The sequence below is a fragment of the Anabrus simplex genome, chromosome 1, assembly GCF_040414725.1.
Source record: "Anabrus simplex isolate iqAnaSimp1 chromosome 1, ASM4041472v1, whole genome shotgun sequence".
NCBI lineage: Eukaryota > Metazoa > Arthropoda > Insecta > Orthoptera > Tettigoniidae > Anabrus > Anabrus simplex.
In genome coordinates, this window is record NC_090265.1 from 1162880984 (window position 1) to 1162905829 (window position 24846).

The 24846-nt window shown below is 38.9% G+C and overlaps 1 protein-coding gene across 1 annotated transcript in view; it reads left to right on the top strand.

The window, feature by feature from the left end:
- The window catches only part of Gk1 (Glycerol kinase 1), a 125156-nt gene extending 112080 nt beyond the window's left edge, over nucleotides 1–13076 (top strand). The window contains exon 9 of the mRNA XM_067137454.2: nucleotides 12469–13076. Within this exon, the coding sequence (XP_066993555.2) occupies nucleotides 12469–12560 (92 nt within the window). The 3' untranslated portion in view covers nucleotides 12561–13076. The remainder of the gene's footprint in view (nucleotides 1–12468) is intronic.
- Nucleotides 13077–24846: the final 11770 nt, after the last annotated feature.

Sequence of the window (24846 nt, forward strand, 5' to 3'; positions counted from 1 at the left end):
CAGTCAGACCCTAACTCGTATAGAGGAATAGCTATAGAAAAATGCATGCTGAAAATAATGACAAAAAGAGTCACAGACGCAGTAGAACACAAACTCCCAGAGGAACAGTTTGGATTCCGTAAAGGAAGGAGCACCCTCCATGCCATTAACAACCTCATCAGTGACATTGATTAACCCCTCAGACACCCAAGAGGCAAATTCCATGCAGTATTTATTGATTATGCAAAAGCTTTCAATACATTAAGCAGACCACTAATAATTGCAAAGCTGGAAGCCATAATGGGGAAAGACAAGCTCACGACTCTGATAAATAACATACTGACGACAAATTACATACAAATTGATGATCAAGTCGCGACTTCGAAACTGATCATGCAGACCAATGGAGTACTCCAAGGAGACCCACTAAGCCCCTTGTTGTTTAACATTGTGACGTATGATGTGGTAAAGGTTACTCAGCAAGGAAAGTATTGTTGATAGAAGTTTTAATAAGAATACAGTATTAGGGGTTGTTATGTTAATTATTTGTGCATTAATTGGGGTAGCTTTCCTTACTTTACTTTATTTGAAAATATATTTATACGCAGACGACATGGTCATTGGATCAAGTTCCCTATGTGATGTGCAAAAAACTGTAGACAATCTAGACAGGTGGGCAAAAGACAACAAGATGAAAATTAACAAAGAAAAAACAGTGAAAATGACGTTTTGGAAAGGTGGCCGCAAGGCCGCAAGTGACAGGATATACCTAGGATCTACAGTCCTCAAGACTGTCAGTACATTTAAGTATTTAGGATTGACCATGCAAACAACAGCAACAACCTATAGAATTCACATAAAGTCTAGAGCAACGGCAGCCACCAAAGTGATATATGATATTAAAACAATTACCAAGCTTTCACTAGAAACTGCTATGAAACTATTCAATGCAGATAATTGCAGTCAAGTCGCGCTTCCTGAAAGCTACACTGGGAATATCAAAATACACAAAATCAAGACTTGCATATGAGCTTGCAAAGGAGACCTTCTTCATCGAGGACCTCCGAATGAAGCGAGGGCTTCCATCCACAGACGCTTGGGAAAAATTACTGCAGGACAGAGTGAAGAAGAGGGAAGAAATCTGGCTCAATTTTTAGTCAACAGAGGTGATGATGAATAGAACTTGAACAAAGACTAATTAAGACATGCGACATTTCGTTAACTCGATGGCGGTCCATGGGTATCACCATAAATTGTGCAACACTGAGTACTTCCATGACCCTGACGAAACCTGTATTTGCAAGCTATGCCGTGAGCATTGCAGTCGATATCATGTAATCACATGCAAAAACCGGGGATTATCCATTGTGAACTTCTGTATTAGTGAGAGGTGACAGTACATTTGACAAACTTTGTTTATACCATACACAATTTGTATGCTGTATCTTTATTAATTATGATGATTAATAAAGAGTTTATTATTATTAAAACTCTAAATTATTTAGATATGGCAGTAATTAGGTGTAATGATCACTTTGAATACCAGATTTATAGGAAACATATGTAAACAGATGTAATAATCAGAAAAGATTCTAACCACCAAGGACAACACAAAAAGTGGCATTCCATAGTGTGATCAACAGGGCGGTCAACACACTATTAACAAAGAGGAAATTTAATAAAGAGATGAATATTATCCACAAAATTGCCAGAAGCAATGGATACTCCAAAAGTTATGTAAGTCAGATAAAGAACAAGATCATTAACAGATCCATAACCCTCCTTGAGAATGAAAAAGAAAAGAAGTAGTATGCCACACACATATGGATTGGCTGAATTATTTATCAAATGTAATATCAATGTTTCATTTAGGACAATTAATATTAACAACAAAATTTTGTTTAACTTGCATAGCATGAACAAGAATAGTCGTTATAGCAAATCGGGAGTATGTATGTTGACACGTCAGGAATGCAACAACCATATCTAAGATAATCAGGGAGAAACATATCAGTGCATTATAACGAGCATGTTAATGTCAAAACCCACATAGATATTCAGCTATGTGTGAAGATATGCATGACTGCGGACACCAATTTATGAACATAGAATGGACATGAAATGATTACATCCAATGCAAAAAGGTAATCGTTTGAAAATACTATAGAAACTATAAATTTATATGTTGCAAAAGCAGAATAGGGATAATAGTTTAAATGAATATGCAATAGAAGAAATCTTTTATTTAAATTGGCAGTTCATTATAAAAACAAAAGGAAAAGTTATAAAAATAAAAAGAAGATGCAGGACATAGCTTAAAATCATCTCCCCTCTGGCACTACATAATTCTCCTACTTGCTCTCCTCTGACATCCAATCCACACGTACTGTTGCCTCAGTTGTCACTGTATTGTCTGCCACATGTCTCTCCAGGGCTGCTGCATTTGAACGGAAGTCATTATCCACTTTATGCTTTGGCTTCTTATTTTCATGAAGAATCACAGTAGAGCAATATCATATCATTTTCTCCTTCTTACATATAAGGTAGGATCTACATTATTCCTGGCAGGCTTAATCATTTCAATACCACCAGTTCACTAATAGAAATTTGACACACTTTGTCAATAAACTAAGGGGACATTATTCCTCCTTTTAACACTTCATGGACAAGGAGTTGGAAGTGCATCAAGAGACAAGTGATGTGGTAGGTAGTTGTAAGCTGAAGGTGAATGCAGATTTAATACATCATATACACATGCAAATACTGACCAACAGTGCACTAATTCACATGTGATTTTTTGATTTGCAATTTTAATTGGAATATTTTGGAAACATTATAGTGTTTAATTATATTTAGATAATTTTAAGTGTCTAGGAATGATATTATTCTAATACAGTGAGCTTCTCTCATCGGTTGGCCAGCAGGCGCGCCCAGTTTATCTGCCTCCCATTGAATCATCACTCCCCGCTCTGCAGCATAACAACAAGGACAGCACTTCACTTACTTTATCCATGCATGACCTGACATAACAATTAAAATTAATCAAACAAGAATTAAGAAAATTAGTAATTAAAAATTAAGAAAATAAGCTCATACCTTATGACGGGGGATGTTGGAAAAGTTCTCCTGCATCCACATATTTCTGGCATCATCTTAGGAAACTGCTGGCCCCACGGTGTAGGGGTAGCGTGCCTGCCTCTTACCTGGAGGCCCTGGGTTCGATTCCCGGCCAGGCCAGGGATTTTTACCTAGACCTGAGGGCTGGTTCGAGGTCCACTCAGCCTATGTGATTAGAATTGAGGAACTATCTGATGGTGAGATAGCGGCGCTGGTCTAGAAAGCCAAGAATAACGGCAGAGAGGATTCGTCATGCTGACCACACGACACCTCGTAATCAGCAAGGCCTTCAGGCTGAGCACCGGTCGCTTGGTGGGCCAAGGCCCTTCATGGGCTGTAGTGCCATGGGGTTTGTTTGTTTTAATCTTAGGAAACTCCCATTCACACACATAAGTTCATCTTCCGTAATTGAGGCTATGATTTCAATTTTAACATTTTCGTAGCCCGCCATGCTGAGCTCTTCGAAACTCCGGCACAAAAACAAGGCATTCTCACGACACTCGCCAAGAGGGCGAGACGAATTTGTGAGCCATCACATATCCAGGTGGAGATGGACACGTTCAAAGTCACATTCAAGGGTAATGGTTACAGCGATTTGCAGATTCATAGAGCCCTGCATCCCAGAGAAATGACCAAGCAAAGCTCACAGAAGGAAGAAGTGAAGGGAACTGCCTACTTGCCTTACGTTCACAACACCACAGATCGAATTGACAACGTCCTCCGCAAACACAATATAAAAACCGTGCTTGGCACTGCCACTAAAATTGCTCACAGCCGGAGTAAAACCAAGGACAAATTGTCCCCACTTTTACATCCTGGGGTATACGAAATTCCCGGTACTTGCGGTAAGGTATACATCGGCCAAACATGCCAGTCCATTGGCACCCGTATCAAACACATGAAAGTAATATTCATCTCAACCAACCAGACAAATCGGCAATAGCTGAGCATGCTCTATGATGTCATGTTTCAAGATGCTCGAGCTCTTACCCATACTAGACACTACAAGTCCAGGATTATATGGGAAGCTGTGGAAATACATAAAAATTGTAACAATTTCAACAAGGACACCGGCTATCAATTAAGTAATACCTGGTTGCCAGCCATTAAGAATTTACATAGGTAGTTCCCTTCCCTGTCCCTTCACTACTGTTATTTCTTCTCAGTGTTTTCCAAATGTGTACGTTCCTCATTGCCAGATGTTTCATTCCAGGCTTGTGTCTATGTCATACACCTGTCAATGTCATATGTTACGTAAACACGTTATGTGAACCACTTAGACTGATTCTGATGGTTTGGTCAGCTTCCGCTTCAAACGTTAGTGTTTTGCCATGTCCTGAGAGCCATCTGGTGGTGAATGAACATACCATTTCCACTTCTATTATAACGTCTAAATTCAAGGAGTCAATGTTTAAGAAGTCAAGATTTCTTCTGAGGATGCAGAGCACAGTTTTCTGCGAAACATAAAGAATTTCACCTTATTTTCTTGACACAGCATAAGCTCAAAAGCCTATACAGTATCATATCTATAAGTACGGACCGTGAAAGCATCAGTGGCAACATTAAAAACCTCTATGGGGAAGATACTTTCAAGAAGGCTTCAAAAAAGTCTATTCTTCTTTCTTCTTTGTGCTTTCTACTGAGATGCAGGGACCATAACATCATTCCCAATGGTGTGAAGCTGAAGCATACATTAAAGGAAGCCGGGAGAATATATCAATGCGCTAGAAAGGCTCTTGTGATCAAGAGAGTGCATAACACTCATAGGGAACTGGATTCAGTCTCCCGAGAGTTGTTTCGTTTACACCTACTGTTAAGCAACACTCTCTCATGGGAATTGTGGTTGAATTTCGATCATATTACTGCTATGCAGGCTGAATGAAAATTCAACCAGGTGTCATTCAGACAGAAATCAAAGTTCCTCCGTCTAGCTCAGAAACAGGCGGTCTCTTGCACGAACCCGGATGCTAGTAAAACTGTTGTCAATCTTTCCCAGAAATACTTGGACGAGAACCAAACGGCAGTTCTAGCTAGTGGTCTTAATTTCGCTGTCACTCCCTCTAAAATTTCCACTGAGGAGTTCATTACTTCCGTTGAGGCAGCCATCCACAAACTACGTACAGATGAGGCTGAGGAGTTAAGACAGAAATGTGTGAGACTCATAAGGTCCGCTGTAGTACCCGCGCCCAATTTAACAAGAGGCGAAAGGAGTGCTCTGAAGGAACTTAGAGATGATTCTGAACTGACCATTCTCTCAGCTGATAAGGGTAATGCGATAGTGGTTATGGACACTGACAAGCATAAGAATAAGATCTCGGCTATATTGTCAGAGCCTGTTTACAGACTGAGCTCACGTGATCCCCACCACTCATGTGTCCAACGCCACCGTGAAGCTCTTAAGGATATCTTCAATTCAAAAAGAGGAGGCTAAACAACATCTGCCCCCAGGGGATGCAGTGCCACCTAGATTATATGGACTGCCTAAGATCCATAAAAAAGATGTTCCCCTCAGACCTATTGTTAGTGCAAGAGGTTCTCCTACGTATGCTCTGGCTAAATACCTAAGCAAATTGCTTCAGCCACACAGAGGACGTACTGAATCGTACATCAGGGACTCTCAGTATTTTGTCAACAAGCTGTCAACCATAACCCTTCAACCTAATGCATTTTTGGTGAGTTTTGATGTGGAGTTCTAGTTCACTAAAGTGCCGATTGACTCGGTCATGTCTCTCATTGAACACTTGTTCCCTGAGGACATTACTAAGCTGTTTTACCATTGCATGACGTCCAGCTATTTCTTGTGTGGTGGGAATTTTTACGAACAGATGGGCGGAGTGGCTATGGGAAGTCCACTTTCGCCCGTAGTGGCTAATTTCTTGATGGAGCATTTTGAGGAGGAGACTATTGCTTCGACGCCCGTCAAACTATATGATATGGTGAAGGTATGTTGATGATGCATTTGTGGTCTGGACAGAAGGTCCTGAGAAACTTTGTCTATTTCTAAACCACCTAAATCAGCAACATCCTTCAATAAAATTCACTATAGAGATGGAGTCGGATGGATGGCTTCTTTTCTTGAATGTTCTTTTAAGAAAGAAACCGGACGGCTCCTTAGGACATACCATCTGTCGTAAGCCTACCCACACAAATTGCTATCTTCATGCAGATTCTCACCACCATCCAGCACAAAAACAAGGCATTCTCATGACACTTGCCAAGAGGGCGAGACAAATTTGTGAGCCATCACATATCCAGGTGGAGACGGACATGCTCAAAATCGCATTCAAGGGTAATGGTTACAACGATTTGCAAGCACAATATAAAAACCATGTTTGGCACCACCACTAAAATTGCTCACAGTCTGAGTAAAACCAAGGACAAATTGTCCCCACTTTTACATCCTGGGGTATATGAAATTCCCTGTACTTGTGGTAAGGTATACATCGGCCAAACTTGCCAGTCCATTGGTACCCATATCAAAGAACATGAACGTAATATTCGTCTCAACCAACCAGACAAATCGGCAATAGCTGAGCGCGCTCTATCGTTGGGTCATGATGTCCTGTTCCAAGATGCTCGAGCTCGTACCCACACTGGATACTACAGGTCCAGGATTATACGGGAAGCTGTGGAAATACATAGAAATCCTAACCATTTCAACAGGGACACCGGCTATCAATTAACTAATACCTGGTTGCCAGCCATTATGAATTTACATAGGTAGTTCCCTTCCCTGTCCCTTCACTATTGTTATTTCATCTCGATGTTTTCCAAATTCGTATGTTCCTCCTCACCAGATGTTTCATTCCAGGCTTGTGTCTATGTCATACACCTGTCAATGTCCTGTTGCGTAAACACGTTATGTGAACCGCTTAGACTGATTCTGATGGTTTGGTCAGCTTCCGCTTCAAACGCTAGCATTGTGCCACGTCCTGGGAGCCATCTGGTAGCGAATGAACGTACCATTTCCACTTCTATTATAACATCTAAATTCAAAGAGTCATTGTTTAAGAAGCCTTTCTCGTGGACAGTTGAGATTTGTTCTGGGAGGCAGAGCAAAGTTCTCTTCGAAACGTAAAGAATTTCACCATATTTTCTTGAAATGGCATAAGCCCAAAAGCTAATACAGTACCATGTCTATATTTGTAAAATAGTTACCTGCACTTTTGATGGTGCCATTTGAGGTTCCAATCAGTCCCTGGGCATTTGACAAGATATATAGGCCTACCTATAGAACTTAGGCATGCATCCACGATCTTTCTTGCTACTGTTAGAATAAAAAAAGTTTTCATAACTTACCGAGGATGCACACAGTTTTGGCTTCTTTACGACAAAACGGTCGATCTTCAAAAGAAAAGTTACTTAAATGGCACAAAATGAGGAACTAGCATGCAGCTCACAACCCTGTCACAGTCTTCCCAATGCTGCAACTTAAACACAACACATCTCTCAACCACGGTACAACCCCAACATCCCTAGGACATTGTTGTTTCCTGGAACTGATGAGCAAAAGCTGACACAATGTTGTAAGCTTGCAACTGTTTCTGGCCAAGGCCCCCTTTATCTCGGTGGTCACGTTCCGACCCCCTACTAAGTAATCCCTTGCTAAGTGCCCTTTTCCTCATCTCTTGACATTTGTCAATACATGATTATATTCCCAATACTGAGGCCTCTACAGGGAAATATCCCTGCGCATCACAATCCTAAGTGTTTTCCTTTCATTCAAGCAGTACAAATATGGAGAATTATGTATGGCCCTACTGAGCCTTGCTAGTAGATTATTTGTCGCTATGTTAATTTAACATATCAGTGTAAATTTTTAAGGTGTTCGTACCATACGTAAAACAACAGCTGATCCTTTCTCTGGTTTCAGGAAACATTTGGGAGAGGGGAGCCCCTTCCCCACCCCACCCCCCCTGGCTATGCCAGTGCTCCCTAGGCCTTGCAAAGCTCGTACCTCCAGTTTCAGAAAAGAACAGAAGGGAAAGGAAAGCCATCACATGTCCGTTTTTCCTTTACATGATGATATTACAGATGTTAAATCATACAATTTATCATAGTGTGTTCATGGGCACAGTAGCTATTATCAGAAGGGAAAGGAACTCTGTACATCAACAGTTTCTGGCCAGCCGGTTTGTGATTTAATTGAACAGGACTGCCTACAGCTGGCAAATGAAGCACATTTGAATACATTCCATTTTTTTCGAGGAGTACTTGCATCATACGATCTGTGACATGTGGTGACACGATTTTCACTACAAAATGTAGGTGTGCTAGGTACCAACTGATGAGCCCAGCCTAGCTCACGGGGGCGAAACGCTGGCAACCAGGAATGAGTTAGCTGGAAAATTTATAATGTCCAATAACGGACCATTTATATTGGTATTATAAATTTACTCATTCAGAACAATTATTTCTGATTCCCTATGGGAATCAACATCTACATCATCTGATGGCCAAGCAGGCATCAATTTTTGATAATGAGACAATGTCTGTCATAGTGCATTGGCACTGCCGGTGGCTACAATTAGCCTACGCAGTGGCCTCCACGGTATGCACTATCCAGCGTCTTGGTAGGTGTGTTAGGTACCAACTGATGAGCCCAGCCTAGCACACGGGGGCGAAATGCTGACAACCAAGAATGAGTTAGCTGGAAAATTTATAATGTCCAATAACGGACCATTTATATTGGTATTATAAATGTACTCATTCGGAACAATTATTTCTGATTCCCTATGGGAATCAACATCTACATCAAGAGTTTACATCTACCAGACTTTCAGTGCATATGAAGATTATATGAAAAACAATGTGATAGATTTCATGTCTTGAAGTACGAGAAAATATCCAAGTCCCTTGCACAATTTTTCCAGGAAGACTGATTTTCAAAATAATCACTGCACTGAATTTGTAATGTCTGTAAGTTTATTCCTAGGTTTAGAAAGCAGGGTAGCTCTGTTTAAAAAAACAAAGTCAGTTATCACAGTTATCACATTAACACAGCTGATATTGACACCCTAAAAAAAAAAATAAAAAAAAATAAAAAAATATTGCAAGTTTGATTATGAGCCTCTTGGTACCATTAATGAAAGCGAAAACAGAATGTCAATATCTTTAATGATTCATGAGTTATTTGAGGTAACATCTTAGCTGAATAATCCTTTTTTTATTTTCTACTGGGACAGGATAGGGCTAGGAGTGGGAAGGAAGCAGCCATGGCCTTAATTAAGGTAAAGCTCCAGCATTTGCCTGGTGTGAAAATGGAAAACCATCATACAGGGGTTTGAACCCACTATCGCCTGAATACTGAATACTGGCTGCATTTAAATGACTGCAACTATCGAACTTGGTAATAATCCTCTATACACAGTATAGTTTTTACTGCTAAAACCTATATTTATATGAACAATATAACTAACACTGCTCACTTTATGTCAGTGATAAACAAATTAAATAATTTTGATACCATCAGGATTCAGTATGCACATTTTTATTAACATTTCAAGCATGTACATTGTCCTGTAAGTCTCTCTCTGATCCCTTTAATTCCAAGGGCAAGTTGTTGTTGTTTTTGTTCTTATTCTTGTTGTTGTACTGTTGCTGCTGCTTCTGCTGCTGTATGACTTCATTACTTATGAAGCACATAGCTACATCCAATGTATTGCTACATGACTGTCTGCATATTAAGGAAAGAAAGAAGTGTGAAAATAGGTTATTACATATCGGTAATTAGATTGACTTATGAAAGATGCTGGAAGTATCAACTTCAGATTTAAAACTGTTTGAAGAGATTTGGGATGTGAGAAAACCTACAACCTGTTTTCCAGTCAATGACCGGGTCAGGGATGGAATCAATGAAGCCCCCACCACGCGGCGAGGATAGGAATCATGCCACCTGCCAAGGCCTGTCGCACTCCTCTGGGGCAATGATTAATGACTGACAGATGAAATGAAATTATAGTGGAGAGTGTTGCTGGAATGAAAGATGACAGGGAAAACTGGAGTACCCAGAGAAAAACCTGTCCCGCTTCCACTTTGTCCAGCACAAATTTCACATGGAGTGACTGGGATTTGAACCATGGAACCCAGCGGTGAGAGGCCGACGCGCTGCCGTCTGAGCCACGGAGGCTTACAGATTTGGGATTTATCTATATAAAAAAAGTTGTAGGGGGTCCGCTGTCTGTAATTTCCTTTGTTTTGCCAATGTTTCAGCTATTTATCCGTTTTAGGTCAACTCAGTACCGAATCGGTGGTTTTTATTTTTCGTGTCTGTTTGTCTGTTTGTTCCACTATCACAGCGAAAAAGCTAGATAGATATCGACCAAACGACACATTTAGTGTATACACATCCCAGGGAAAGTTTTGATATGCATCATTTTAAAATCTTGGAATAGACTGGGTGTTTATAGGAAAACACGAACAGTTTTCCTCCATTTTCTCTTATAGTACTGTCTTTCTGTAAACACCATGGACTGTAGGTGAAACGTCTCTTTATTATAAACAACTTTTGTATTGTTTATAATTTACCTTGCTCTTCAAGTGACGGAGAAAATTACTATGCTCTGTATTGAATAACCGACAGACCGACAACGAACCTACAGGTTATCATGGTAACGTCTCTGACTGCTTGCCAGCAGGGAAGTAAAGTATTGCCATTTTCATCATCATTCCTGTAAAGTCGTGGTTGTTCCTTGGGTAGACTTCTTATCTGTTCATCTAGGAATCCCTGTGCCTAAATTTCTCCTCTGTTACCGCTTTCTTATATCCTTAACTCATATCAGCATAATTTACTGAGCGGCATTTGATTTCCCAAAACATTCACTTGGTTTTTACATATTATGTCCTAACCGGCTGTTCTCAGTTGTTAACCTATTTTCTATTAATTTCAACTTTCTTAGCTGTATTATTTTCTTACTCCGTACATATGCAAATGCTAATCCTGAAGCCTGGACACACTTTTCTTTGAGGGAATATTCCAAGCTATGCAAATGTATAACTTTTGGCCCCAGAAGATATCAGAATATGGATGCAATTTTAACGCTGGTGCAGACCTTAGTTTCAGAATAATTGGTGACTAAACAGTAAGTCGTATCGCAAAACAGAAAGCACAATCGCCTTTCATTTTGGTGGGGGGTTCCTATGACTTTTTGTTGTATTTCTATCCCTTATACGTTAAATAGAGCTGTAGTTCTCCATTTCAAGTTAATTTTGTACTTTTTACGCGTATAAGTTATCGTTTGGCATACTTATAGGAAAGACGCAATCGTGACATTGGACACGCACATTGACATGACCAGTGGCCATATGTTCGCCAAATGTTATGATTCCAGTGTCACATGGATATCAAAAATATAAAGTAGTATGTAAAAACTGTACCAAATTTTACCCCATTCAGTGACTAACTGATTGTAACCCATAAATATAGGACATACGAGAAAATGTCATAGTACCAACCATGTAGAATACTGAATGAGGTGTCGCATGGTGAAGTCCGTTTGTAGATGCAATTTAGTATAATCTTACTCAGTGCCTTTACAGTAATTTACGGAAAAATCCGTATAAGAAACACAGGTACATTTGCTAGTTAGTATAATTTGAATTCAAGCAACTTTGACATTTTACAAGTTGAGATCTCAGAAACATCTGCCTATTGATTTCAATTCTTAATGTTTCTTGTAAAAAAGTAATTTCTCTTCTGTCAGAATACTATTGACCTTGTGTGTCCCTTTTTATATTTAAAAATTACTCCTTTTCAGTGTGTAATATAGAATATATATGTAGACAACAATCGAGGATCAAAGTAATCTCCTAAGCGTTTTACTTCACATACACATTGAACGGAAACATTCCTTGTTCTAAAGTATATAAACCATAGGAATCATAACTATTTGCTATCATACTATAGGATGTTAATGCTGAGTGAATGATTATACTGTCAATATTTTTGCATGTCTCATCAACTGGAAAAATGTTAGAAATGTAACTTAAATTTAGAAAGATGGCTGCACAATGTAACTCTACAGGGCTTACACCAGTTCTTTTGTAGAGCATGCATGATGGGTTTTATGTAAACTTGTTGTATTCCTGATATGTAGAACTGAAAATAATCTGAATAGAACTATTCATTAATACTAGAAATTGCAAAATTGAGCTTTTGTTCCAAGTGTTTGTAAAATCCATATATGAGAATTTGTTTCTAAAATCATCTCAACATGGATTAACTAATAAATGTTGCTTAATTTTTTTTCTCTATATGTATTGCAACAGTGTTACTTCTCAGAATCTGTTATTTTTGGGTAGCAATTAAGTAAAATTTGAGGTATTATATTTGATGTGCCTAATCAATTTAATTCTGTTTCATCTTATATCTAGAGCGGGATATCCGGTATTCAAAGTGGAAGATGGCGGTGGAGCGAAGTTTAGGATGGGAAACAGCGCTGAATGGTGGTGTTGGTGACACTTAAATTGACCTTAGTCTTTGTTGGACTCATACAGATCAATACAATGAGATGGTAACTATCACATTTCAAGTGATTGATAGAATGGACATTATTTGAATATCCCTGTAATCAATTTTCAGATAGGCTTTGAATTACATACACTTTATAAAAAATATCCTGTAATATCAGACAATTGTTGGTATCTCTTAGGACATTATGTAAAGAAATGTATCAGAAAATAGTTCACTTTTATGATAATCAGTTCTCAGGCTGGAATGGTGACTCAGAGAAAACATCATGAACAATATTAGATGACATTACTCTGCCTCTGCTAAAGGTGGAGAAAGCTGGCTTTCGCTCCCATTCACTATGCTTGCTATGTTTGGCCAGTTAATTTGTTTCAGAATGATGAACCTCATTCATCATCCTCATCAGCAGTGCACTGTTGTAGTCAAGAACTGACAGAACAAATGAAACAATTTTTTGGAATATTATGTGAATAAAAGCATATTTTGCAATAAAGAGCTTATTTAAAAATAAAGAAAATATACAATATGTATGTCCAACCCTTGTCCTATTTCTCTACTGAAAAGTGGGGTAATACTGATGATTTTGAATGGTCTTTATTTAAAATATATATATAAATTTGAATGTCTTGAATATTTGTTTTTAACATTTTTGATCTTTTGACTACTCAACTGTATATGTTGAAAATATTTAGTACCTTAAAATTATGAGATTTTGAATTTTGATTGGTTTTACTCCATATGTGGGGTAAAACAGATCCCCATATATTATGCCTGAATAACAGTTTTGCTCTCTTTATTTCTAGATCCAATCAGTAGTTATGTTAATCCTAAAATTCCTCTTTGGCATCAATCAATAAAATGTGGAGATTTTCATTTTTATATAATTTTCAAAGTGAAAAATATTTTCTCTCTTCTCTTGGTCTCCCTGTCACTCTCTTTCTCTTCAACTTCATTTCCATCATATGTTTTGATATTCTTTTCTCCTCCATCCTCTTTTTACATGTCCAAACCATCTTATCTACTACATTGAACATATTTACGATTTGATCCCTTTGTACACATTATAAGTCAAGAATAGCATGGTAGAAAATGTAAGTGTCTTTGAAATTCAGTTTCTTTCTCATGAAGTTCACATTATATCACTCTCCAGTCGTTTTCATTTTCCTCTCAACTTTTTCTTCATAATACAGTGCCATTTCTTTGTTGGAAATTAGACTAGAATGAAGTCACTAACATTTATTTCTTCCTGTGTTTCATGTATTGAGTCCAACACCCTTTTTACCTATCTCCAGTTCATCTTTGTCACTTTTCTGTGGCCAGGCTGAGTGGCTCAGACGGTTGAGGCGCTGGCCTCCTGACGCCAACGTGGCAGGTTCAATCTTGGCTCAGTCCAGTGGTATTTGAAGGTGCGCAAATACGTCAGCCTCGTGTCGGTAGATTTACTGGCACGTAAAAGAACTCCTGCAGGACTGAATTCTGGCACCTCGGCGTCTCCAAAAACCGAAAAAGTAGTTAGTGGGACGTAAAGCAAATAACATTATTATTATTAACTTTTCTGTGAGCTTGTTCTTTAATTTTTGTCCTTAGCATACTGAAGATTGCTTATTATTTCTAGATATCAGATTTGTATGTAAATGCACATTCTATCTCTTTAACAGATGATATGGAAACAAAGTTTGGAGTATGTTTTAAGTGCTCCTCTTTCCATGTGTTAAGTTTTATGGTCCATATGATTGCATATATAATAATTTTGCCATGTTTCATGCATATATGAGGGGCTGCCTGGACGAGGCAGTAAAGACATGCTCAGTTTACCTGGAAGGACATGGGTTCGAATCCCCATCAGGAAGTCGTAAAATTTAAGAAACAAGATTTTCACTTCCGGAGATACACATGACCCTGAGGTTCACTCAGCCTACACTAAAAATGAGTACCAGGTTAATTCCTGGGGGCAAAGGCGGCCAGACGTAGAGCTAACCACTCTACCCCATCAAATGCTGAGGTTATGGATAGTGGAAGCCTTTACCTTCCACCCCTCCAAGGGCCTTCATGGCCTGTACGGAGATGACTTTGCTTTGCTTTCATGCATATATGAACATTATAAAAATTAGAATTACTGAATATTCATGGTCTTGACTCATATTTTATGGATTTTTGACCGTTATTGCCCATACACTAAAAGTTTTAAGTCTTAATACTGTAATGTTATTCATTATTTTCAATTTCTATACAATATTCATTTCTCCCTACTAGCAAGGTAACCAATTGTACAAAGTTTGCTCGTTCACTGAGGAATGGCACATAGTGCCAAATCAAAAGTCGCTTCCTGCAAGGAACTTACAGTGTTTCTCATGTGCATGTTATAACACTGAAATACAATAAAAGTACTAAAAGTGTGCTCTTAAGACAGTGGTCCAGGACTGTGGACTCTTGTATTACACTACAGACAGCAAAGTTATTTTTTGTCAAATATGCAGTGTAATTTAGTATAAGAAAAAGTTTCAGTTAAGTCAACATTCAATTGCAAATCAACATCATGCAGCTGAACAGAAACAAACTCCTTAAAGCAACCTGACATAACAAACACCCTCTTCATCTCATTTGAAAAGCAAATTTTTCAATTATCTATGCTACGCACTCATCACAGCAAATATACCATGGAATTCACTTAGCAATTGCACATTCCAGAATTTCCTAGATAAATATTGTAATCATACCATTCCAGACAAACCACCTTTTATTGGCGAAGGCAGCAAAACAAGTCCAAATATAACCCAATCAATGCAATCAATGCAATCAAACTCCAGAAGAATGGGAAAGCTATAGGTCTGGACAAGACTCATGCAGAAACTCTTAAACTCATTGCTGAAGGCCATGGCAGAGGTCTAGAGCTGCTAACTACATTATTCAACACAATGTGTAAATCTGGTAGAATTCCACCTGACTGGCTAAGATCTACTTTTGTCACCATACATAAAAAGGCTAGTGCATCACATTGCGATGATTATCATATGATCAGCCTAATATCCCATGTGCTAAAGGTATTTCTGCGTATCATCCACACTCGAATCTACCTCAAATGCGAATGCCAAGTTGGACATACTCAGTTTGGCTTTAGGAATGTACTAGGTACTCGCAAGGCTCTTTTTTCCCTGAATGTTTTGACCCAGAGATGCCTAGATATGAATGTAGATGTGCACGCTTGCTCCATTGACTACCGAAAAACTTTCAATTCCATATCTCATGTAAAATTTCTTGAGATTTTCAAATCTACTAGTGTAGATGTTGGTGATCTTTGTATCATTACCCGTTTGTACTGGAATCAAATGGCAGAGGTCAAAATAGAAGGAACTACTATTAAGGACATAACTATACAAAGAGGTGTCCGCCAGGGATGTGTCTTGTTCCCACTCCTTTTCAATATCTACTCTGAAGCTGTGTTCAGAGAGGCTATCATCATCATCATAGGTTGTTCTGCCATTCGGCAGGTCCAATCATGGCTGTGACCTCCATATCTCTCGATATTGTGCCCTTTTCTTCACTTCTGCATAATCTTCATTTCTTTTTCTAATGCTGTCTAATAACTGATATTGTCTAATTCCTCTTCCTCCTTTTCCTTTTATCATCCCTTCAATTGCTACTCATAGTAAGGTGTTGTGTCTTAGATTATGCCCTATCCAGTTTTTCTTTCTATTTTGGATTACGGTCAGCAGAGAGGCTATGGAAGATGTAATCTAGGTATCAAGATCAATGGCTATGTCATTAATAACATCTGATTTGCTGATGATACGATTGTGTTAGCCAGCAACCCAAGTGATCTTCAGATCATTATAAACAACATCGTGAGGACCAGTGAAACCTACAGTTTATCCTTGAATATTAACAAGACCAAGCTGATTGTAGTCTTGAAAACACCAAGACAGGCCTCCTTTGACATCAACAACAACATCGTCCAACAAGTATCTTCCATCAAATATCTTGGAACTCTAGTGAACCAGCATTGTGATTCAAAATGTGAAATCTTATCCAGGATTGGACAAGCAAAAAATATGTTCAATACCATGAGGATGATATTCACCAGCCAAGAACTCAATCTCCAGCTCAGAGTTCGAATGCTATGTTGTTATGCCTTTCCTGTCCTTCTGTATGGTTTCGAAGGGTGGATGCTCAGCCCTTTATTGGAGAAGCGGATTGAATCTTTTGAAATGTACTTATACAGAAGAATACTCCAAATATCTTGGGTAGAAAAGAAGACAAATGAAGAAGTCCTCAACATCTTGAACAAGAAGAAAGAGCTTCTCATAACCATCAAGGAGCGTAAGCTCAGCTAGCTCGGGCACATCACGAGAGGTGAATGATATGAACTTCTCCGACTGATCATTCAAGGAAAGATTGAAGGGAAAAGATCTGTGGGAAGAGAGAGAAATTCCTGACTGAAAGACTTGAGGCGGTGGTATGCACATACGTCGATGAAACTATTGGCTCCTGAAGATGAACCAGGATGAAACTACAGACTTGTGAAGATGAGCCGGGAAAGCAATTTTTTGATCACTTGTAAGGTCTTAGTGAAAACGAATAATTCTACCATAGCTCGTTTTGTTAATGATGCTTTGAATAATGCTTGTAGGGAAAAATCATCTGGAACTTTACCCCCCCGCCCCTCAAAGAACCCAATTCTTACCTGCTGGGATACATGGATAAACGCTACTCTTTTATGCTGGTATTTAAATTAAGTTAAAGAAGTTGCTTGCAGTCTAAATCCAAGTGATGCTTTATCAACACAGTGTTCAAAGAACATTTTTTAAATTGAAACTTTGTGTAGGGACCTGAGTATAATAAAGGCGCATTTCAAAAATTGATCCCCATGCAATAGAAAAACGAGATACGGTAAGTGTGATATGTTCCTTCATGATTCTATTTCAATCCTTGAAAAAGTGAAAAGTAAACTTAAGTATGCCCCTCTAAAATATGAAGAAATATTGAATGCAAAACTGTGCAGTGTATTACAAAGAAATCCCAATTTCAATATTTTATACTCTATTAACAAATATCTTCAAGTAGACAGTTTACAACTCCCAGAGGAAATTCCTCCAGAGCTTGTTAGTGCTTGCAAATACTATCCAGTCACATCTGTGGATGTTGAGAGGTCCTTTTCTGCATACAAACTGATATTAACCAATAAACATAAATTTAGTCCTGAACATTTGAAAAAATCATTGTGTACTGTAAATCAAATTACAGCCTCCAGGAGGACATATAAGGAAGATCATGCAGTATGAGTAGATCTAAAAATCATATGTATTTAGTGCATAATAGCATATTTTCAACATTTTAAAGCATATTTTAAAGATTTTGACAGCATAAATTTATGCATACTGGTATTTTAAACATATTTAATGCATACAAATCCGATGTTTAATTATTACACTTGTTCCTGGAAGCATTTGCAGATATTTTCTTCTTCCCTTCCAAGCAACAGTTCCTACCGATCCACCAAAACGTATATCTCTAAGTTCAACAAATGTTTCAGTCCATGCTGCCTATGTTGACCAGTTTCTTAATTTAGAGGAGCAAAATGCACATGAACCAGTCTTTGAAAATTACCATATCGGACCATCCACACAAATTTCTATTTTAACTTGCTCCCATTATTTTTCATGTCCAGCTAGGGTACAAATGTGAGTTGGCAGCACCGTTCCATGCATGCAACCTTGACACTAATAATAGTATTGTGTCTATTACTCATTCCACGTGTTTTTGGCCATGCTTCACGATCCCCTTTACTTAGCCAGGGTCATCAGTGAAATTTGTTTCATTGTAATTTATTATATTACATGGCCAACACTCCGTCAACAGAAACTGCAAAGTTATTGAAATACTACCTGATAGTGTTGCATGTCATTGTAGCTCTATCTTGACATTTTCTCCTATTCTGACAGACAGTTCTTTGTGCTGATTGAGAAACCTTCGTAGCCACTCAGGACTGGGGTGATTATTTTTGAACCATGGTTCATCTTTACCCAATCAGTTCAAATGTTCCTGAACTAAGTTCTAGACATCTCTATTCCTTAACAAAAAAAACTCCAAGTTACACATTTCAACAGTCACTCCATAAGCTACATCTCTTCTTCCAATGTTAAAACTAGTTGTCTTGTTGTCTTCCGATGGTGAATTTATACCGCTCCTTTATGGTGTCATTCAGCATTGTGTATGACACAGCATATTTTTTGAAGGCCTTCCTGACTTTACATCACAGACTGCATTTTCCTGGTCTACTAGATTGTACCTCGTCCTTCCTCCAGGACCATCTTTTTCTTATAATGCCAGGTTGAGTAGCTCAGACAGTCGAGTGTTGGCCTTCTGAGCTCAAGTTAGTGGGTTTGATACTGACCCAGTTTGGTGATATTTGGAGGTGCCCAAATACATTAGCTACATGTCAGTAGATTTATGAGCATGAAAAAGAACTCCTGTCTGACAAAATTCTCGCACCTTGGTGTGTCTAAAAACCATAAAAATAGTTAGTGACATGTAAAATTGAAATAATAATAATTATTATTATTATAATAAAGGAGAGAAATTGTGAAACATCATGTGAATCTTGAAAAGAAGAGGAAGTTGGACAATGTGAGTACATAGTTCAAAGCAATAATGATGTTACTGCTATGGTACTCCGGAAACAGGAAGAGGTGATGAAAACCCACACGATGCGCAATGTACCAATCTGACAGATCATTATACTGTAGCAAGTTCATTGAAGTTCAGATGGAAATTAATGCTAACAGTAATTTAAGTGCTACAAAGCATTTGTCGTCACTAAGAATAAAACTGTGACATTCAAATAAAAAAGTTAAACAATTAGAGAGGAGGCAGTTTCAACAATATGACAACCAGCACTATGCATTTTTAAAAACCATGCTAGAAATTAACAAACATAACCCTTCCAACATAAAACATTTGTTTATTTTGGATCAAATTGTAAACTTTAATAAACAGTCACCCAGATGGCCAGGAAATGCTTTAAAGCAATGTGTAATTTGGGAACTTATTTCACCTAAAGGATACAACTTTGGTAGAAACACTTTGAATAAATTACCATCAATGAACATGATACATCATCTGAAACAGGTGTAACAGACCTAGTGAAAGCCAGGCTTCAAGCAGAATGGGAAGGCTGAATGAAGTTGAAATAATGTGTTCTCTAATTATTGATGGACTGGGCGAGTTGGCCGTGAAGGTAGGGCTGTGCAGCTGTGAGATCGCATCCGGGAGATAGTTGGTTCGAACCACACTGTTGGCAGCCCTGAAGATGGTTTTCCATGGTTTCCCATTTTCAAATGCTCGGGCTGTACCTTAATTTAGGCCATGGCCAGTTCCGTTCCCATTTCTAGGCCTTTCCTGTCCCATCGTCACCATAAGACCTATCTATGTCGGTGCGATATAAGGCAAATAGCAACAAACAATTATTAATGAGATGTCTATCAAACAGCCGCTACAGTATGATAAGAAACTAGACACTTTTTTGGTCGTAAGGACCCGTCATTACATACAAAAGCTCTTAGATGTGAAAATAGATCCAATGATGTACTTAATTTTCAAGATGCGAGAGAAAGTAGGAGAATATTTGAGAACCATTCATTGTGCTTTCTGATAAATGGCTTATCAACCAACTACTGAATTCCTGTGGCATACTACTTCTCAAAGAAACTTTCTGGCCTCAAACTTCACGCCCTAATGCTGTCAGTAATTAAACAAGTGGAGGCTACTTACTTACAATCACAAAACTAATGCAAATATGATGAGACAATATTGTCTGAAGTAAAGGTAATAAAACCACAAATATGTCATCCAGAAGACCAAAGCAGGCCTTTATTTCTAGCTTCTGACCAGTGCCACATATTGAAGAATGTTAGAAATTTACTTCTAGAAAAGACAATGAAAGACGGACATGAAGAAATAACAGGAAGGTATACAGAAAACATGTATGAACTGCAATCAAAGGAAATATTTAAGCCTATTCCTTTCTTAACCCTCTTGGGATTAGGCGGTAGTGCGAGAACCAGCCCTTTAAATTGCCAAAGCCAATAAGGTCGGTCTTTAGAAATCCAGTTAGAAGTTGCCAGTGCCAATTACACTGACTGGCAGAAAATTCTATGATATACATAATTTTATGGGAACCTATAGTGACGTGCATACTTTTGTGACAATCTATTGGGAAAGGGCTACAATTTATTGTGTGCCTGACTTTACTTTGGTGGTTTTAGGAGAGTGTTCTAGGTTTCATAAGAGTCATTTCCTGTGTTTAAAAATGTTGCTAACCAGCCAGTAAGAGATTGTTCATTGCAGAGAGTGGATTTGTGAAAGCAAAATGGCAAGTGTTTCACATGATTTTTTCAGTGGGTATTGATTATGATAAATTAATGGAGTATTGTTTGGTAGCATTCCCAAAGTGTTGTATCTGCTCCATACGCACGTCATCTAGACCGGCTGCCTTGCCAGTTTTACTCATTTTTATGGCATTTTCCAGCTCGTTCATAGTGAAGGGATTGGACAGACTGGATGTTTCTTGTTCGATATTTCTTTGAAGTTTTGGTGATCTTTTTCACTTATCTGTTTTGCCATTTATCAGGAGTTGATGAGCTATCTGGTTAGAAGTAATGTTGCTATGTAGAGGACTTTTCGTGGACCATTGTTCAGACATCTAAGTAGCTTCCAAGCTTCTCTGCTGCTTTTTGCCATATCTAGTTCTTTCATCAACTTAACCCAATGTTCTCTCTTTATTTCACCCATGGACTGGATTAGTTGTTGACCAGTCTGAATAGTGTCCTCACTGAAGAGATTTTCTTCATAGAGCAGTAGGTACTCATTTAATTTATCTACTGAACTGGCGTCTAGACACTGTATGTACCGAGACGTACAGCCTCTTGGGATTGACGTGCAAGAGCATTCTTGCACGGCATAGATGAACAAATCATATACCTCTGGAACAGGTTTGATGTCTGCTCCCATTTCATCTAGGCACTTTGTCTACTTCAACCAGTCAGCCTTCTTAATGGCACAGATTGTGGATGAACTGCTGAGAAAACTTGGCACATAATGGGTCTGTGTTGTGTGTTGGGTATAGGTTCGCAGACAGACTTCACACACTGCTGTGATATAGCATTGCTGACAAAAATGAGATCCAAAGAATTTCAAACCAACATCACTCCTGTACCAACTATACGAAATGTTCAAAAGAATGCTTCTGAACCGTATAACACCAGTGGTTGAACCTCTTCTAATCCCGGAGCAGGCTGGATTTAGACCAGGAAGGAACTGCTGTACACAGATCCTTAAATCTGACACAGCACATAGAAGACGGATTTTAGTGTGGTGATATTAATGGAGTGGCTTTTGTTGATCTCTCTTCAGCATATGATATTGTACAACACCAGATAGTTCTAAGGAAGTTTACCATCTTACTATGGATTTCAGGCTCACGACGACTATTGCCACGCTGTTGCAGAACCAACGTTTCTTTGTTGAATTCCAAGGACAGCGTTGTAGATGGAGAATACAGAAGAACGGTCTCCCACAAGGCAGTGTCTTAGCACCAATGCTATTTAACATATATACCAACAACTAACCTCTTCCACCTCACACAAGGAGCTTCCTGTACACAGATGACCTGGCTCTGGCAACTCAGAGTAAAAACTTCAAGCAATTGGAACAAAACCTTACTGCTGCTTTGAAAATGCTCTCGGATTACTATGAGGAAAATCACCTCAAGCCAAACCCATCGAAAACTAATGTGTGCGCCTTTCATTTAAAGAACAAAGAAGCCCCGCAAAAGCTGCGTGTGAATTGGAAAGGAATGGAGCTGGAACACAGCAATACTCCAGTTTACCTTGGTGTTACCCTGGATCATTCGCGGTCACCACACGCTGCACCAAACTCAAGGCAAAAGTTTCATCACGAAACTGCCTATTGTGTAAGGTAACTGGTTCTGGATGGGGTGCCCATCCCCAGACAGTAAGGACAACTGCCCTATCACTCTGCTACTCTGCTGCTGAATATGCTAGTCCCGTGTGGCACAAATCAGCTCACGCAAAGAAAGTCGACATTGCATGAATTAAACCTGCAGGCTAATCACAGGCTGTTTAAAACCAACACCCACACAGAAGTTGTATTCACTTGCTGGTATAGCCCCACCTGATATTAGACATGAGGTGGCCGCTAATATTGAGAGACAAAAGGTTTGCACTATCTCAGCCCATCCCCTTCATGAACATCAGCCACTACCAGCTCGGCTGAAGTCCAGGAAGAGTTTTCTACAGTCTTCTGCTCCATTTGATTCTGACCCAAAAAAGGCCAGGGTTAAGCTATGGATATAAAGGTACCCAGATCATCCGGAACGTGTTAAACTTGAAGAAAAGATGCCAACTGGTCACGAAGAGGGATGGTGTATATGGAAGTCGTTAAACAGACTGCGGACCAGCGTTGCAAGATCTAAGGACAATCTTATGAAATGGGGCATCATGAATGGTGGGGACTCATTGTGCGAATGTGTAGATGAACAGACTTCTAGGCATCTCTTGCACTGTAGTCTATGCCCAGATTCATGAACAGGGTTGGAATTAGCACTGGCTGGAAACAATGCCATCAATGTAGCCAAATACTGATCACAACTTGTGTAAATAATGTATATACAGTATAGTGTAGATATTTTCACGTAATACTTGCTTTCTCCGTTTTAATTTTTATGTATGTTCTTCCATTTGTTATACTTCATATGCAAAGTTTTCAAGTGCTTCATTCATAACTATATTAATTTGCTCATGTACATTTTTCATATTCAGTACATATACAGTATTCAGTATCTCTTCCTTGTATACATTGGTACCTTTGACACAAATTTTAAAAATGGAGTATTTGGAACAGTGCGAAGTTAACGCGGATGATTTGTTATCGGATAGCGATAGTGAATTTAGTTCACAGAGTAGTGACAAAATTATACCGGACATGCGCCCTGAATCACTGCAGCTAAAGACTACTGGCACTAAAGCTACTGTGAATATGGTGGTAGGTGAAACTAGTGATGACAAAGATGATGATGATGATGATGATGATAATATCTCTGGAGAACATTTTATGGAAATTTCTCTCAAGTGAAACTGACAACATTCCTCAACCTCCTGTCTCCTTCATAGAAATTCCTTACCTAAACATGCCCCTTATCTGATTCACTACCCATATTATATTTCTATTTAATTTTTACTTTCTCTCTGCTAAATCTTTAAGTCGCAATGACCAGTCGCTACGCTGATCAACTCATTACACCCAATTCCCAATCTCGATATTGGAGACACGCTTCAATTAAAATCTGCGTTAGGCTTAAATATTTTTATTGTCTGTATAGTTTCTATTAGTGTTAGTGATAAGTGTTAGTTATCAGTGTAAATATACAACCATACTCTTAAGTGCTTCAATAGCCGTCTAAAATTTGAGACATCAACGTAATATTATCTGGTGATACGAAGGTTGATCAACTATAAACAGGATTTTTTTTTCTGAACATCAACAGTTGGTAGGACTGGCCCTGCGCTTCTGCTATGCTTAGGCGGGTCCGTTAGGAGTGGGAAGAGTGAGCTGTTAGATATTTCCCGCCGTCTCGTCAGTAACGCTTACGATGTCGGAGCAACAGGTGCACCCCTCCACTGTGCAATGCATAATTATACAATTTCTTGCTCGTGAAGGAGTTACAGCGGCAGAAATTTGCCAGAAATTGACTGCACAGTTCGTTGATGAAACATTGTCAAGGATGCTTGTTTTTGCCTAGCATAAAAAGTTCAAGGAAGGACGAGAACACGTGGAAAATCAGCAACAAGGTCGCTGACCTCAGACCAGCATTACGGACGAAAACATTCGTGCGGTTAAGGACATTATTGACGACAATCGATGGACATGAGTGATGCGCAATCAATGCCGCTTACTACTGTGAGTTGTTGAACAAGGCAAGGGTTGCATATCGCCACAAAAGACGAGACCAAACGATTCGACAGGTCATCCTGCTCCACGACAATATGTAGTCCCATACTGCAGCTCTAACTGTCTCCAAGCTACAGGATATGCACTGGACTACACTTGATCATCCTCCTTACAGCCCGGGCTTATTGCCCTGATTTTTCCATTTCTTCGGACCGCTTAAAGAAGCTCTTTTTCTTTTTTTTCTTTTTTTTTTGCGTCGCGCCAACACAGATAGGTCTTATGGCGACGATGGGACAGGAACGGGCTAGGAGTGGGAA